At 31.0% G+C, this 18,975-nt stretch overlaps 1 protein-coding gene across 1 annotated transcript in view; it reads left to right on the top strand.

Moving 5' to 3' along the window:
• Positions 1-5,386: 5,386 nt before the first annotated feature.
• Positions 5,387-18,975, top strand: part of LOC145312399 (trehalose transporter 1-like protein) — a 186,188-nt gene continuing 172,599 nt past the window's right edge. The window contains exons 1-6 of the mRNA XM_080151636.1: positions 5,387-5,499; positions 15,678-15,816; positions 17,057-17,150; positions 17,500-17,547; positions 18,091-18,151; positions 18,636-18,720. Coding sequence (XP_080007762.1) covers positions 15,709-15,816; positions 17,057-17,150; positions 17,500-17,547; positions 18,091-18,151; positions 18,636-18,720 — 396 coding nt within the window. The 5' untranslated portion in view covers positions 5,387-5,499; positions 15,678-15,708. The remainder of the gene's footprint in view (positions 5,500-15,677; positions 15,817-17,056; positions 17,151-17,499; positions 17,548-18,090; positions 18,152-18,635; positions 18,721-18,975) is intronic.

Raw genomic sequence — 18,975 nt, 5'->3', positions numbered from 1 at the left:
ATACAAATTATGGATGTTAGAAATCTGTAGAACTTCTTGTTAAGACGACCTTATATGCAATCTATACAAACCATTTTGTAACATCATATTTGGAAAATAAGGCAAAGCTTACAAATTTACAAAACAATGGCGTATAAGCTTTAAATGAAGATGATGAAGCCGCAAAAGATTCTCCTTAAAACCAAAACTTTTAAAAGAGTCAAAATTATATTAGCTTGTTCTTTTTATAAGCGAAGGCTTTCCATGATTAAGGTTGGTCCGTACGTTAGGTAAAATTTATTTATTTTTCATAACTCTAACAAGTATTGATACTTTAGGGTTTGAAGTACAAAGCCTAATTATTAAAAACTTATATATAATGAAATCTAAATCTAAATCTATATTTCAATTTAGAATTTACATCTGTAGCTTTTTGGGCGATAAAAAAGATCAAACGCTTTGTTTAGGTCTAAAATACACAAATTATGGAAATTTTTTATTCATTTATTATATCAAACAAAGAACTTGCTGTCATAAAAGTTTAAAATGGACGTTCAGACTTTCGGGCAATAATTTTAGAGTTTCTACGCTTTCTAATTCTAACTGTTAGAGGAAGCACCGCATAACGTGTAAAAATGATGGGACAATTCTAACATGCCTAAATTACGTACGGACCTACCCTACTAATAGAAATAAAAAAAATAAAATTTGCTGGTGACATTCTAAATTTAAGCAAAGTTGAAAAATCAACATATCAATAAACTATGCAAAATCAATAAAGCGGTTGATAATTAATTGTTAATGTATTGCAATTAAAATTGTATATGGATGAAATTAATGTTAATTCAATTTCAAATTAATATTTACATTATTTTGCAATGGCATACGGAAAGGCATATCATAATGAAACAAATCACACAATGAGGCCCCACGGTGTTGCAACATTTCAACACAGAATTACATTTATAAAAGATAGCAACTACATTCAACAAACTTTTATAAGATAAGTTACAATGTTTATAATAAATAGAAACCGATATATAATTACTTAGATGTTGCACCAGATTTTAATGTCCTCTGATAAAGGGAAGCTCGAAGCTGGCTAAAAAAAGGATACCGTCCGATCACCCCTTTACCCCATCCCTTTCAAGAACTTAGTTGAGTTAGGTAAAATAAAACAAGGATGATAACATTCATAAAAGCGAAGCTCTGAAACGGAAGAACAAACTAAAATCAAAACTTGTAGAGTGTCAGAACTGAATAATCAGAATATAAATGTATAATTTCCAAACAAATTTTTAAGTAAATTTGTTGAAAACTGCTTAAATACATGAAAATGTTTATGGAAACACTTACATTTTTAGGACATGCAACATGCAAAGTTTGAAATCGATAGGACAATTCTAAAATGTCTAAATTAACGAAGAGAGCTAACCGCTACGGACTGATGGACAGACAGACTGACGGACCGACCCTAATTATAATAAAGAAAGAAAAAGAAAGTTATGCATTTAAAAACATTAAATTGTTACCTTCTAAACCGATTATTTAATACCATTTCCGAATAAATATTTTCTTAATTTTTATAAGCACACCGTAATGCAGAAAAATACCACTAAATGAGGCCTCTTTGTCCCAACAGTTTGTCCGCCAGCCTTACTGCATATCTAACCTCGATCATTGGATATAGGATATTCGTGGATATATTGACAGGAAAAATTTGACGTCAAATATTACTTCTATGGACCTTATTTATTGGTCAGTTCGTTCATCTAGTAGGAGTGGAGGGGATGGGGGAAAGGAGTTGGATGGGAGAGGGGTATGGTTATTTTAGCCAGCTACGAGCAACATTTAACTTGGTACATGAAAATCTGGTGCATCATCCAAATAGTAATATATCGATTGCCGCTCAGATGGTAGAAATTATAAATTACTACATCAAATTATAATTCTACCATTCTTATTTTCAGTTTTCCTCGATTATTCAAACTGTTCTGATATGCGTCTGTCTACAGTATGAACAATAAAAAAAATACTTAAAGAAAAAAAGATTTACAGAATGGCTTCGAAAACGATTAAAACTCACTGGATTAGAACCAGTTCTTCACCATACTGAAAACTTATGTAAAGCATCGTATTACAGACATTTTCACACGCATATTAAAATAAAATCATATATTTCTTACCACAGGGCTTACCACAGAACTGGTATTAATCTTTCTTAATCATTTTAATATCCACGGAAAGCTGTCTATAATACGGTGCGATAAATAACTATTCAAGAATTTTAAGTGATATTGAATAAAAAATTCAAATGGCAAAAATGTAACTAAATAAATAATAGTGTCTAACACGAATTGAAACTGAACCCTGCGTAGATAATATCAACCTCATCTCACATAACTTGAAAGTAACGAAAAAGTTGCCTATTTGTATCTTCAACAGGGAACATCCAAGCTTTATTTTAAGAGGGGTAAAATGAAGGGTTTCGTGACACTGGCAATCCTGAATAGCTACGAAAAAATACATTTCTCCCATTATTCCGTTTCTTCCAGACGCAAAATCAAACAGAGGATCGAACGGACATGTGAACAATTTTATTTAAAGATCAGATTTACTGTATAGTGGGACAAAGTGTCTCTAAAATCAGCCATGCGATGTCATAAAAATGAGGGAGATGAAAGGAGAAGTGGGAAAGAAATCCCCTAAAAAAGAAATGGATAATCACTCATTTTTATGACGTCACATGGCTGATTTTTGAGACACTTGGCCACGTTCTAGACTTACTGCAAAAAATATTGTTAGAATGGATGGAGGTAGAATAAACGGCTCAATACCAGCTGAGTATCCACAAATTCCCCAATAGTAGCTGAGTATCCACGCATATTTCCCAAAAGTAGTTAAATATCCACACTTTTTTTCCTATGGAAGTTGAATATCCACAATAGGTTTTTATTGGTATTTTCATTATATCCTTTCATAATGCTGATTCCCATGACAATAAAGCACATGAATGCAAGCAATTCACACCTATCATATAACTTTATTACAGATTTAGGAACCAAATATTGAAAATCCATAAAAGCGAAGCTCTGAAATCAAAGGACAAGCTAACATTAACAGGATAATAATGCCTAAGTCTATATAAAATTATTGTAGTTATAGTAAATTTGTTGCAAATTTGCTTAAGTATATGATATTGTTTAAGGACATAATGACATTTTTAGGACTTGATTATTGAGATGCCTCGCTTATAACATTGTACCTTATCGAAATAAGAATCAGTATTCCATAAATTAGATATCCTCAAAATTAAATAATAAATACCATTTAGATCCACGTATGTTTTTGTCTTGAATTTAGGTTGTACAAAGAAGGCGAAAAATCTCCACCCACTTATTGCATCTTGAACTTTAAAACAAGGATAACAAAATCATTAAAACCGTAGTTTGGCATACAATAATCAATTTGATTTGTTGGAAATTACGTTCTTTATAATGTGCTTTACAGGAATAATGATCAAATCTACAGGGCTAATAATTCAATTTTTTTTTTGGACCAAAAATCCCTAAAGTTACGATTTTATAGAGTTGATATAATTTCGTAGAAATGTAGAAAAACTTTGCTTTCATTTATTAAATTGATAAAAAGGTTAAAAAGCAACATGTTTAAAATTGAACTACAGACTTTCTATTATAGAGTTGCTACGCTTCCTAAATCGTACCTTTTGTATTAAATCGATAGGACAATTCTAACATGTATAATTTAACAAAAAAGCTAACCAAAAAAATAGTTTAAAAACTTTTTTCCCCCAATGGTAGTTAAATATCCACACATTTTCCCAATGGTAGCTGAGTATCCAAAAATAACCCCAATAGTAGCTGAATATCCATGTGGATACTCAGCTGGAATTGAGCCGAATATACATTAATATTATGATATTTTTCGTTAATCTAGGTTGCTAACATGGAACTTATATATTGGTTATTCCGTTTATCAAGTATAGGGGAGGGTATAGGATAAAGGGGGTGTATGGGGAGTATTGCTATTTTTGCCTGCTGCGAGTTTCACTTTTTTACAAAACAAAATTGCATGTCATTTTTTTACTTTGTGGGTGCAGGACTGGGGGTGAGTACATGGTCATGCATGGTTAGGTGGTGTATAGTGCTATAGTGCATAATAATAAAAGGATTAAGTAGGGTAGCTTTTTTTCTTTTCTGTAGCGTAGCTTCTTATCAATTATCAATAATTGGTAGCCACTTCTTTTATACAGCATGACCCTCGAAAAAGTATTTTTAAGCATCTACAGCCCATATTTCTCAATGAATTATCAAAAAATGTATATGTCCTTGTTCTCTGTAGATTTCCACATAAGTAGATATAAAAATATTTTTTTTTACATCAATTAACAGCTGAGATTTTTAGAGCCAAAGTTTTGAAAAAGTGGCTGAGGAAAAAGTAACTTTTCAAGAAAAATGTTTTTTAAGTGAAATGATGTGTTTTCCTCATAATTTCAATACTTTTTATAAAACTTATATAAAGATATTTCCAAGAAATTTATTTCATGCTGAAAGCACTTTTTTCACTTGCTCTAAAAGGCATTTTTAGATTAGTGTAAATTGCAAAAACACCCTTACAGAAAGAAATCCTATAAAAAATAGTAGCAAATTGAAAGTTTACATAAACAGAAATCAAACACTTTTTATTTTATCAAAATAAGTTAAAAAACCAAAAAGTTACAGCTACAAACTTTTATTAAACATTTAACAATTTAAATGATTTTTATGTGTCTTAGATTAATTTGATGAGTGGGCGTGAATTAATTGGTAAAGGTGGCGCTAATCCTTCCGGTAATGAGCATAAATTGGGGAGGGGTTTATTTAAGGTCATATTAATAAGTGGGAGATATTATAAGATTTGAGGGAAAATGGTTATAAGAAAAATGTATTCAGTAAAATTTGAAAAGTAGTTTTTTATATGTAAAAGTAACATTTTTTAATGCAATAAAAAATGTATCAATTATAAACTTGCTCTTCTTTCTTATTTGTTTTTTAACTGGTTGATAAAAAGTAATATACTAATAAAAACTAAGAAATATTTAGCAATATCCAGTTTCTCAAGCACTTTTTCCAAACTTTGGCTTTAAAAATCTCGGCTGTTAATTGATGTTAAAAAAAATATTTTGATATCCTTTGATGTAGAAAATTATAGAGAACAAGTACATATGAATCTTTTAATATTTTATTGAGAAATATAGGCTGCAGATGCTTAAAAATACTTTTTCGAGGGTCATGCTGTATATATATTTTTACAAGAATAATTGTCTACATATGCTGTGCTAATTTTACTAGGAAAAGGCTGTTCCCCGCTACATAACATCCAAGTAATAATAAATCCAATATTGTTAAGGAAAATGAAAAGAAATGAAAATGCAGTTAAATCATAGTCTTGCAATGCATGGATTACAGGATATCGAGAAAATAATGATGCCATATTTTGGATGACATAACACTTAAACAGGTAAAATAATGGATTTAGGATATACGCGGATATATTGACAGGGGAGAATTGTCGTCGATTCAGCATGCAAGTGCCCCTAGAGGCGTATTCACTAATAAGTTATAAAGTTTCTTAATTGAATATTAATTTAATGCACATTGAATATTTTACATAAATTTTTAACTAACAAATTTATGAGAATATTACATATTTTAAATAAAGGAATTCATATTGGTGCAATAAACTAATACGTAATTGTACAAAAACAAAATACGCATGATTTTGTGTTATACAATTTTATTTTTTAAAGTAAAATTAAGTTTGATGTTTTACTGCAATGTATTTCTTGAATAACTGAACAATTAGGAACACTTATAAAATCACAAAATAGTAAATGAAAGAATTATATCAGATATCAAATTAAGTAAAAGAATAAAGTGCCACGAGTTATGTGTAACTCTACCCACGAGGTGGGGACCCTGTCCCAATATTGTATTGGGTCTTTGAATTAAATCAGCTTATAGCGTGGAAATATTAATACATCTGAGTCCCTAAAAAAGAACATAAAGTAATTTAATAGCGGACGAAAAGGGTCTCCGCGACTTGTCTGGATTCTAATATACATCTATACTTATACATTTATTTATCAAATAACAAATTATAAGGTTTACTATCTTTTAATTAAAAATTTGGCCAGTAAACAAAGTATTGTACACCAGGGATCTAAAGGGATAAGCTAATTTTCAAAAAAAAAATTTACATCCCAAGTGATAAAACACAAAATTACCTGTTCTAGCGAATAAGAAAACGTAATTAAAAAACAATTGTGACTAGTGTAATAAAGAACCCAATGTCTCCACCCTTCCTGATTGTCTACAGTCAGTAACAGCATCAGGGAGTTCTTCCTTATCTCAAGGACAAAACATGCTTGGATGAATCCCATTTTTTTATTCATTATTTTATACACGGTTTTTTTTATGTAATATGAGTTTTTAAATGCGGATTTCTAGGACAACAAGTAAAAATGTAAGTATGCCCTTAAACAGTATCCTGTATTTAGCAGTTGTACAAAAAAACTAACTTACAATATTTGTTAACCCTTACAGATCAGGAACTTAAACTATTTCGGGGGATGGTTTCCTCACACTCCAAATAAAAAGACCTTGCTTTAGTTAAAACTTAAATTAAAAATTAACACCCCCCCCCCCCCCTACCACCCTAAGTGTCCTCTAGAGGCTTCTGGGGGCGTAGTGTGTAAATAAAGCTAAAAACAAACAAAAAAAAACAAGTACACATGTTTATAAAAATTTAACAAGAGTGAAAGGATGCTGTGAGTATTGGTGCAAAAAATATGACGGAACAAAAAAAATTAGCCAATGAGAGTCCACTATAATTTTTACCATTGGTCAATAACGGCCTCTCATTGGCTAATTTTTTTTGTTACGTCATATTTTTTGCACCAATACTCACAGCATCGAGTGAAAGTAGCGAAGCACAAAAAAAACATGGATTCACAAACGGACAAATTGAATAAAGTAAATGTTTAGTGGTTACAAAAAAAAGGATAAAAAGAAAGTTAAAGAATGACATTAGAATATAAGATATTAGGATTGATATAAAATAACCCACAAAAAAAAAAAAAAAAAAGCGGCTAAAAGATGCTTAAAATCAGTCGGACTGCTTTGGGTATTAATACTCAAATATTCCCCATTATAATGGGAATGTTGACAAGAAAACTCAGAGGTCTAGCAATTTAATAACATCTCTCATTTCCCTCATAGCGTTTTGGACGGACTGGCGGATGGGTGTTTGATGAACAGACATAGTAAATTATAGAGTAGCTTCGCAACAAAAATAACAAAAATGCTGACAAATATTTTTTTAATCGTCTCTTTAATTGTATTTTTAGGAAAAAGGGACATTTTACAATTTATACTGTTGAATTGCATAGTTTTGGGACATCAAAAATCAAAATTTAAACCTTTAAATAACTTTTGTATTAGAATTCTTATTTTTAAAATCATCGTTTATAGACAATTTACCTTGATCATTAAAATAAAATTAAACACCAATTTTGTTAGCCCGAGCCTTTGGCCCCTTATTTTAATCTTATAGTTTTTAATTTTAATATCCGCGGAAAGGTGTCTTGTTCGATGCGATAAATAACTTTTTTTTTATAAATACAATTCCCAATCTCTGAATGATGGTAATAAATAATTTTTGAAGCTCATTTATCACTAAAAATTGATTAATTAGTTTTCAAACTAATTTTAATGTGATAGAATGTCAATTAAAGATACAAAAGAATTAAACAAAGACGAGAATGTTCTTGTAATAAAGCTTTCTTTAAAATTTAGTGACTGTGCCCCTAGCATCTAGGGACTCCGTATTTCAAGAAAAAGAGCAGCATAAAACCACTCCAAGACTTTAATTTTGAATATAAAATAGTCTCTATAACAATCCCGGGAACAGTGTAAAGCTTCACCCCTTCCCTACTACTGAATGAGACTTCTACATCCATTATCCTAAAATTACTTAAAAAGAGGAGAGTAATTATGGACATTTTAGACTTAATTGTACAAATGCTTCGTTTATAACATTATGCCCCAATTGTCCAAGGAAAAAAATTTTTTTATAGGTGAAAATTACGTCTAAATGGATATAGTGACTTTCTGATAATGTTTTTAATGATGTCACACTTTCGACACTGTACTTATATCCGTTACACGAATCTTCATGGCAAGTTTGAAGTCGATAGGACAATTCTAACATGCCTAAACATTTCTTGTTAAAGCACTGGTAACCAAAGTATATGTAGCTGAACTTCGATTAATGGAGGCAGGACAATAGACAGACATCATACATCTAGATGGTCCATCTAACCCCAAAATTCGTTAAACTTAAAAAGGGAGTATTAGCAGACAAACACCTTTGCATTCAACTAACAAAAGCGACGAAATTTTTCGGAGATATAATTTCTAGAAAGCTAACTTTGTTCTAAGGAATTCAAGTATTCATAGCTAACTTATTATAGGTTTTGTCATGTGCTTCACACTATACTTGGAAATAAATTTTTACACGATATAATTTACCAAAGAAAAGTTTTATCTTAAGATATGCTACTATATATAGCTGACTCTTTATGCGAACGAAATGAAAGTTTATATGCTATTTTCTACCAAAATCTGTACACAATTTCAACCAGTACAATGGCAGGGTTGTCCTACTCTTATATTATTTGCTGACTTAAAGAGTATGCCTCTAGATTATCTCTATTGGCAGAACAAATAAATAGTACGTCGTACTACTTAAACAATATGTTTTATATGCAAAAAGACTGACACACTATATTCTTAAATAAAAGACTTCTTATTTGCCATCTATAAATTAACATACAAAAATCAGGGAGGAAGGGAGGGGACAATGGGCAATTAATTCAATTTTATAGTTGTGACACTTTAAGGTTGAAAAACCAGATAATTCCAGATAAAACGAGTATTTCTGATAGTGCAACTTTTATTGGAAATTTATTAATTTTTTAATTAATTTTAATTCAAAATGCACCATCCCCCAAATTCTACTTTACTAAAAGCCTCTGATTATCAAGATAAAGAACTTGGTAGCAATTCATTTACTAAAGAATATTAGTTTTAGAATTTAGCGTAGAAAAATAGCATAAAACCATCTTAGGATTTTAATGATAAAAACAGTCTAAAAGGATTTCAGGACCTTTATGCATCTTCCCTAAAATGTAGAACTTAATCGGATCGGTAACCAAATTCTTAAGCTATAAATAAACAAAACTTACTACTTTTTATTGGATATTAGCGCAGCTTACTATATGTGTATGAGCATGTTATAAATGGACGTACGGATTTTCTAGTAACAATTGAGTTTTTATGGTTTCTAAATCGTAATAAATAATAAACAAGAATCAGTTAACACGATTGTATTAAAAATTATTAAAATAACAACAAAATCTACTTAAATAATACATATATGTATATATCATATCACAATAGAATTGTTAGGTAAATATAAAACAATTGAATCAAAAATGATTTATGGGTATAGTCCCATTCGTGGCAACACCCCTTAAGGGGCGATTCGTCGTATTTTTAAAATTGCTTGGGGCTGGAAATAGGAGAAAAGCTACTGTGAAAATACAAAGAAACTCCCCTTAAGGGGTGTTGTCACGAAAGGGGCTACCCTGATTTAATTACAACAAAATAATAAATAAAAATAAAATCAATTAGATTAACTTTTTAAAATCTAAAAAAAATTTTCAGTTTAAGACGTACCTACACAGTTACACACACTAGGTATAAACAAAATAACTTGATTAAAAATGTTTATGAATAAAAAAGGTTGCAGAATAGAATGTCTCAAGGATATTTTTAGTTTTGTATTTAGATTTATGGTTCTAATTCTTAATTATATTTGGTCTAGTTACAAAAAAATTTACTTTTTATTGATAAAGTATTAATAAAACATACTTTGGAAAGTATCAGATAAAACAAATTGATAAAAGTAAAATAAACTTCTAAATGACCCCCTTTTAAATAAAATTAAACAAGGATGACAACATCCATAAAAGCGAAGCTCTGAAATGGAAGGACAAACGAATATTAACACTTGTAGATTGTCAGAACTGAATTAGCAGAATATTAATGCTTCAGTACAAACAATATTGTAAGTAAATTTGTTGTAAAACTGCATAAATAGATAATACTGTTTAAGGACATACTTAAATTTTTAGGACTTGTTTATAGAGATGCTTTGCTTATAACATTGTACCTTGTTGTAATAGGAATCAGTTTTCAAAAAATCTGAAGAATCGGATAATTTGTTATCAAAAAAGTTAAAAATCGACATGTTTCCAATGGATGTACGGACATTCTGGTATTGATTATAGGGTTGCTACGCTTTCTAAATTGTACCTAACTATTACAGGAATCATCATGCAAAGTTTGGAATCGATAGGACAATTCTAACCTGTTTAAATTAACGAAAAGAGCTAACTCTCTGTGACTGAGGTACGGACGGACGTACGGACGGACCGACCGTAATCATAGAAAAGCTTCGCTTTAAAAAAAATTAAATTATGTAAATGTCAAACTACGGACCACCCATACACGCTGCAGATACCCTCCGTGATTTAACTTAAATTCTTTCTTGCACGTTCGCACCATATCAATAACATCTTCTTTCAGGAAAGCTAATTTTCTCTTTGTTAGTCATCTGAAATAAATATTTTTTTTAGTATTTATAGGCTTAACTGAAAGGCAAAAATATTAATTCGGAACTAATATAAATACCAATGAAATTATTACCTACTGCTACCTAGTTAAACAAGGATGACAACATCCATAAAAGCGAAGCACTGAAACGGTAGGACAAACGGACATTAACACTTGTTTAGTGTCTGAACTGAATAATCAGAATATAGAAGTATAAGATTCGAAGCAAAATTGTAAGTAAATTTGTTGATAAACTGCTTGATACAGCATAATGTTTATGGACATACTTACACTTTTAGGACTTGATTATAGATTTGCTTCGCTTATAATATTGTTCTTTGTTGTTCCATGAATCAATATACCAAAAATCAGATCAAACGGATAATTAGATCACATAAAAATTTGTGGTAATGATTATAGAGTTGCTACGCTTTCTAAATCGTACCTTACTACTACAGGAATCATCATGCAAAGTTTGAAATCGATAGGACAATTCTAACATGCCTAAATTAACGAATAAAAGCTATCTATCTCGGACGGACGGACGTACGGACCGACCCTAATTATAGAAAGCTTTGCTTTTAAAAACCATAACTGGAAATTACTTTTGGATATAGTCCCTTTCGTAACATCGCACCATATGGGGTGATTCTTCGTATTTTTCACAGTAGCTTTGTTCCTATTTATAGCCCCTGCGGGAGGCTCTAACCCAATGGGCCATTACCTAACCCTGTGGGGCAATCATCTAACCCAATATAACCTAACCTAACCTAGCCTAACCTAAAATAACATATAAAAAGCCATTTTAAAATACGAAGAATAGACCCATATGGGGTGATGTTACGTAAGGGACTATTCACTATTCCCTTACTTTTCTCAAAATTAGGTACCTAATAAGAATGAAATGATAACCGAAAAGCAATCTTCTAACTGTTAATAATTAGTGGCAAAGGTACAGTATGATTAAAAATGTCAATCTGTATGTCTTTCCCTTCCTAACATTCCATTAATTACAACATATTTTCTTAATATTTAAATTTCTATGCTTTGGTAGTTGTCAACTTTGTTTTGATAAAAAATGTATATATACCGTAACCATTTTGTTGTTCTCCTGGAAACCTAGGCAGTATCACAATTTCTGCTTGTTTGCATTTTATACAAGATTTCATCTGAAAAATATTAAAGATTCTTATAGAGTTGCTTCGTTTTCCAAGTCATACCTAATTGTTATAGAAATCATAATGTAAAGTTTGAAATTGATAGGACAATTCTAATCTGTTTAATTTAACAAAATGAGCTAACCGTAATGGACAGACGTACGGACAGACCGACCCTTAAATTATAAAAAGCTTCACTTTTAAAATTTTTATAAAATCATCACTAGACTAAATTTTATCTTGTAATGTAATGCCCTCTAAAATGGAGAACTATATCAACATACAAAAAACGTATTACTATATATAAAAGGATACAAATATTATATTATATCATAACTGCAAACAAATATTCCATAATTATTTTTTCACTATGATTTTAAAACAATTAAAGTAAAAATTTTCTGTCTGTTTGTTTATTGTTTACATTTTTATTATTGCGCTAGTTAGCATAAGAATGCCCCGTCATGTTGCATGATTTCTCGTGACGTCATTCATATTTTAGTCCCCAAAGTCAGTCAGAAACTGCTAAATTCATGCACATTCCCTTTAAGCCAGTCCCCAAAGTCTGAGACTCCTAAAATATGAATATTCGATCCATTGTCCCCTCCCTTCCTCCCTGATAAACATCACTTTTGGACGTCCTTGTTATGAAACTAATATTGAGCAAAAATTCCATGGTAACCCTTGTGTTGTACCTAACCTTATAAAAAAGTGACAGAATGTCTTTCTGTCTCTGTGTGTTCGTCTGTACTACTGGATTGATATGAATCTCCTTTACAGTGAAACTTCTTATAGGTCCAGGAAAGGTTCATAACTATTTTGGGAGAAGGTACATACACTTTCCCCCAGGAGAAATTGCCCCTGGAAAAAATATACCACCCCCCACAAAATTTCATTTTACTTTTTCTTTTTAAAACTGAAAATTCTGGAGGGTTGACTGACCCCAACCTCTCTTCCGTGCCCCTAAAGGCTATTGTTATGATCAAAACATTCGCGTGCAAATATCAGGTAAAATTGCTCTTCACCAGAATTTGAAAATTAAGGGTGTGCAAAAAAGAGGACCTTTCTAAAATGCAAATTGCGCGATTTTTATGTTAATTTAGGAAAATGTTATAAATATTGTTAAAACCGCCTACGTTCTAGTTTTTATAATTATAAGTACCATTTTTGTTCCATCTGAAGAAAAATATGATAACAATGACCTTTTCTATAATATGACACAAATCTAACATAAATTATTTATGTAAGTCAACACGATGCTTCCTTTGCTTTTTTATTAGCGAAGCTAATCTATAATTAAATAATTTAAATAATTAAAAATTAATTTCCATCTGACTGTCCGTACGTCTGTGAATATGGGGGAAACGTGAAATTATCGGTTGCTGTTTAAGATAAATGGCTCAAAAATTGTGTGAGTATATTGCCTATACCAATGAACATTTAGTATATAATCATGTTTTGAAGTTTGTTTTATAATGGAAAAATTTGATTTAATAGGTTGCTTATCAAGATAAATGGCTGATGTTTTCTGGTCCGTCAGTCAGTCTATATCATTGCATACTGTTCATCTGTCTGGCTGTTATGCTCTGTATTTCCTTTAATTTCCTTTGCTGTTCTTACTGTGACATTAAAGAGCTTGGCTACTTATGGAAATTGTCATTTTTGTTGTCACAAAAAACGTGGTCCGTCCTTCTATACTTTTTGATTGTCCAATAATCCAGGCGTAACAATATGAACTAGTTGCAGGCCAGAATTAATTATTTCCTATATAAAGTGAATGCAGAAAGTATTATGGTGGTACAAATTCTTATCCACAGTCACAACTTTCATTCTTAGTGGAGCTTACACAGCTATTTGTTTTCTTTCTATATATTATAGTGTTTTAAGTACCTAAAACTTCATAGAAGTGTGCTTTTTAATGAAGCTTTATCATTAAATAATTAGTATTACATACATTAAATTGAAGAAAAAATTCTTTGGATAATATTGGGCTTTTGGGCAAAGCTTTTCCATTGTTGTAACCTGTCTGTCGGTTTTAACGTAGCAAAGCTACTCTATAGCTCGAATGTCTCTCTGTATGTCCATCTGAAAGTTTTTCATAAAATAGAATTTTGCAACAAAGGAGCATCTAGTCTTTAAATAATTTTTTCTATAAGTCTGGGTCGGTAATATAATAAAGAAAATTATATTCCTGTAGGGATAAATCTGTTGCTCAGTATGGGTGTGTTTTTCTCTGATGTTATGTTAGTGGTAGATGGCTTAAAATTTTGTTAAAGTTTTGTTGGCTCTATAACTTACTTGGATCTGTCAAGTTTCTAAAAAAATCTAGTGAAGATTTTTATGAGGTCCAAGCCTGTTCAACGGAGGGGGTAAAGGTATGTTTACCCCCTCAAAATTTGAAATCAACATTATCTCCTTTTAAATTTTTAAAAATATATTAGACTATGCCCTTAAACCTTTGAAATTCTTCATTTTGCCTCCTTCTAAAAAAAAGCTTGGACGTTCTAGCACCAAGAATCTAATCAATAATATATGTCTGTCTATTAGGATATATAAGTTGGAAGGAATTTCAATGTTAGGGGGAGATTTGAAATCTGCGTCAAATTTAAGGATTTTTAATAAAAATCTTTTTTGTATAATTCTCTATCTAAAAGCGGAAATACAATTTAAGTTAATTAATTTGGACCAATAGGATAGGTGGATTAGAAACTACCTGCGCTCTAATTGGTTGAATGATGTATGACACTTGAGCTTCTCCAATCAAAGCGCTGATAGTTTTCATTCCACCAATCACAGATGTCAAAATTAATTAACTTAAATTGTATTTCCGCTTTTAGATAAAGAATTATATAAAACGAATTTTTAAAAAATCCTTAAAATTTGATGCAGATTTCAAATCTCCCCATAACATTAAAATTCCTTCCAACTTATATATCCTACTGTCTATCCTTAAGATTTTTTTATGCTTCGCTACTTATGGATTCTTCTAAAATTTATAAAAATAAGTTGTATGTGTGACTTATCGTTACCGTCAAGTTTTTTGCTGTGCTTTTCAAGAAAGTTCTAGATAGTGTAATCAGAATTTTAAAGCAAGAACTCTTATTCTATAGTCGAGTTATATTAAACTGTGTTTGATTATCTTTTTTTCTTTTGTTGTGATAATAAATGTATAACTTAGACAACTACAAAAGTGGTTCGTCTGCTAGCAAATTACTTTCTGGGACTTGGTTGTATTAATATTCTAACGCTATTAGCAGATTTCAAAGACCCAATACAAAATTGGGACAGGGTCCCCACCCTGTGGACATAGTTACATATAGATCATGTCCGCTATATAATTTTATTAAAATGTTGTGATAATAAGAATTTTCCTTGTTTTTAACCTCTTTAAACTCTTTTAAAACATTTATTGAAAGTACAAGAAATGTAAAAATCTAATCTAGCACGAAATTTTAGAATTATCAAATTTTCGATATATTCTTGTCTGGAAAAAGAAGGAAATAAACTTTTATCTTAATTTTTGTTTCGATTTAGTCAGAAAACCAAATATCTTATTAGTTGACTCTTTGCTGATTTCTGGGATTCCAACAAAAATTTTATACATATACACTACACAATAATGGGTTTAATGATTTCAATTATGGCTTTGAAACCGTTTAATATCCGCTGGCCTAGAATCGGTTCTTAGCCTTCGGCCCCACGGAAAGATGTTTATAATACAATGCGATAAATGACTATTCTATTCCTTTTATATATCTCATAGTAAAAAATATTTGAATTAACAAATACAATTTAATTTCAGGAATAAGCAATTATTTTGTCATTTGGCAACCATGTCTTCCACACGCGAATTTGCGCCCATTGACAAGTTAGAGCTGGCAACCATGGAGAAGGAGGATGTTCTAATCTCCAACCAGAGGGTGGCACAAACATTTAAAATGGTAATGGGTTTATTATTACTTGGATCTTACACCAGATAATTATTTACTCTAATAAAGTAAAAATTGTTTCTGGATAAAATAACGACTTAATTCCACCCTCTCCTACTACTAGATGAACGAACTGATCAATAAGTGATGTCAATATTAGCAACCTAAATTCACGACACTTTTTCCTCTGTCATAATATCCACTATATTTTAAATCCATTAAAATTGTAGGAGTACACAATTTTTTAGTTTGTAGGTGTCAATTCTGTCCTTCTAATGTAATGCAGACAGAAAAACAGAAAGAAAACAAGGATGACAACATCCATAAGTAGCGAAGCACAAAAAATCGTGGATGGAAATACGTAAAAGTAGATTTAAAGTGTATTTATCCCAAAAAAGTTTGAAAATTGGACCAAAAACACCAAATATATGGGGAAATATTTAAAACATATAAAAATAGCCAAAAACCTGATAAAAGGCAGTCTGACCGCCATGGTTGTTTTCTTTAAACGACGGGAAATTTAATTTTGATATCTATAACTGAAAAAATTTTGAAAATCGGACTATAAACACTGAAGATATGGAGAATAATGTGATAAATACAAAAATAGCCTAAAACCTGCAAAAAGGCAGTCTGGCCGTCATGGATGTTTTCTTTAAACGACGGGAAATTTGATTCTCATATCTATAACTGAAAAAATTTTGAAAATTGGACCATAAACACTGAAGATATGGTGGAAATGTGAAAAATACAAAAATAGCCTAAAACCTGCAAAATGGCAGTGTGGCCGTCATGGTTGTTTTCTGTAAACGACAGGAAATTTAATTTTAATATCAATAACTGAAAAAATTTTGAAAATCGGACCATAAACACTGAAGATATGGAGAAAAATGTGAAACATACAAAAATAGCCTAAAACCTGCTAAAAAGGGGTCCGACCGCCCTTGATGTTTTATAGTTAATTGTGCTCCTTAATAATGGGAATGCTGTCAAAAAATTTCAGCTGTCTATCTTTAATAGGAGCCGAGAAAATCACGTTTCCCCTATTCTGTCTTACACGGACGGACAGACGGACGGACAGACGGACGGACGGACGGACATTTCGAATTATAGAGTAGCTTCGCTACTAAAAACACTGAAAGAAATACAGACATAAAAGAAAGCCTTTACACAAATAAATAGATACAAATTGACAAACAAGCAATTCAAAATTTTTAAAAAAGATTCTTTATATTTACCTAACCATTTTAAGACTGTGATAACTGGTTTATGCCTGCTGTGTGCCTTGACTCTTGGTGGGGCTATCTCCTTTGGATCAATTGCTTTACCCTACCTTCTAGATCAGGGATGAACAATTTTTATTTCATGTTTTATATAGATTTTAGAGTGTAAATCTGTAAAAATTAAGCAGTGAGAGTAAGGATATATTTTTATCTATTAATTCCACATTCTTATTCTTGTTGGTTCATTAAGTTGAGTGTTTAAACGTTTCGACAACTAATTATAATCTACAGTAGGGGTAGTTTTGTGTATCATTATTGGGGATCAACATCAATTTATCTGACTTTGAATTATTCCTTAGATCCCAGCATTTTACCCTAAAAAGGCAGAGTTTAAAATTCTGCACTCATAGCTCACGAACACACAGTTCAAGGAATACAAATATTAGAAATAAATATTGTTGATCGCTGTAGGATAAACCTAATGGCATCGTCTTAGATCAAACTCAAGGCTCCTGGATAGGTAGGTTTTACATAGAACCTTTTACATAAGTTATTTAAGTCAGTATGAATATGTTCTTGAACTCATACTCATAAAATTGTTTTAATGATTAAAAACTGATTTTAGTAAACTAGAAAAGGAAAAATCTTTGTCAAATTTCTTCATCTCTCATTCCCGCACGTTTTCTAAATCATGAAAATGTTTGAAATAAAAGGAAAATTTGTTATTATCCAAAGATTAGGTAAGTTCAAGATCTCTCTTTAAAGGAAGCCTACTCTAAAAATCTAATTAATTACTGGCATTCTAACTTTGTGCCTAAAATATGCTTATGATTTTGCTTCTAGCTGGTGTAATTTATTATTGAAATTTCTTAAATGACGGCTGGAAAATTTGAAAGAATTTTAACTCCCTAACATGTAATTTTAAGATGCCTATAACTTTTATGTTATATTAGAAGCTGGATGCTTTAAATTTAGGGTATTGGGTGCACTTGTAGCAATCTTTTAGCAATTAATGCGATATATTTCCTGCTGGCTTCCTTTAATATAATATTTTAATTTTCAGCTGCCCTGAATTCATCTATGCAAATGGTTGGCAACCTGTTGGCCTCATGGCTTATGGACAGGCATACAATAACAACTGAATTTTTTATTTTAATGATTCCTATAACAGTAATACGATTTAGGAAAAGTTGCAACTCTATAATGAAAGTCCGTATGTCACTTTAAAACATGCTGATTGGCATCTTTTTTTGACTAGGTACAACTTTTTATGTGATATAATTATACAATTTATCTGCTTTTTGAAATAATGATTCCTAGAACAACAAGGTACAATGTTAAAAGCGAAACATCTCTATAATAAAGTCCTAAATTTTAGTATTTCCTTAGACAGTAAAATGTATGTAAGCAGTTTTGCAACAAATTATAATTATAATTTTGCTTAGACTTATAAATTTATATTCTGTTTTTTTTTCAGTTCTAACACTCTCGTGTTCGTTTGTCCAATTGTTTCAGAGCTTCTCTTTTATGGATGTTGTCATCCTAATTTCATTTAATTTTGTTAGATTTATTTAAAATTTGATTCAGCTTATTATTGGATGATGATAGGATTGGTCGGAAGAAGACCCTTGTGGTTGGTTCTATTTTGAACATCATTGCCTCAGCTTTTCTGTCATTCAGTATCAACTTTGAGGTATTCTTCTTTCTATATAGGTATCTGTATCTGTATAAGTATCTGTCTGTGTGTCTCTGTGTGTACCGAAAAATCTCGCTAACTGCTGAACCGATATTGTTCTCTTTTACCATGTAGCTTTTTATAGGACCTGGGAAGGTTTACAACTATAACAAAGGGAGGGTACAACCCCCGTCCCAAGAGAAATCGCCAACAATGCTGAAAAGTTGCCACCAGGCGGCGCCAGTGTCGAAGAAACATGAGTAAAAATAGACA

The sequence above is a fragment of the Acartia tonsa genome, chromosome 2 (genome assembly GCF_053477335.1).
Source record: "Acartia tonsa isolate MP-2025a chromosome 2, ASM5347733v1, whole genome shotgun sequence".
In the NCBI taxonomy this organism is placed as follows: Eukaryota; Metazoa; Arthropoda; class Copepoda; order Calanoida; family Acartiidae; genus Acartia; species Acartia tonsa.
This window is presented reverse-complemented; position numbering and strand designations above follow the sequence as displayed.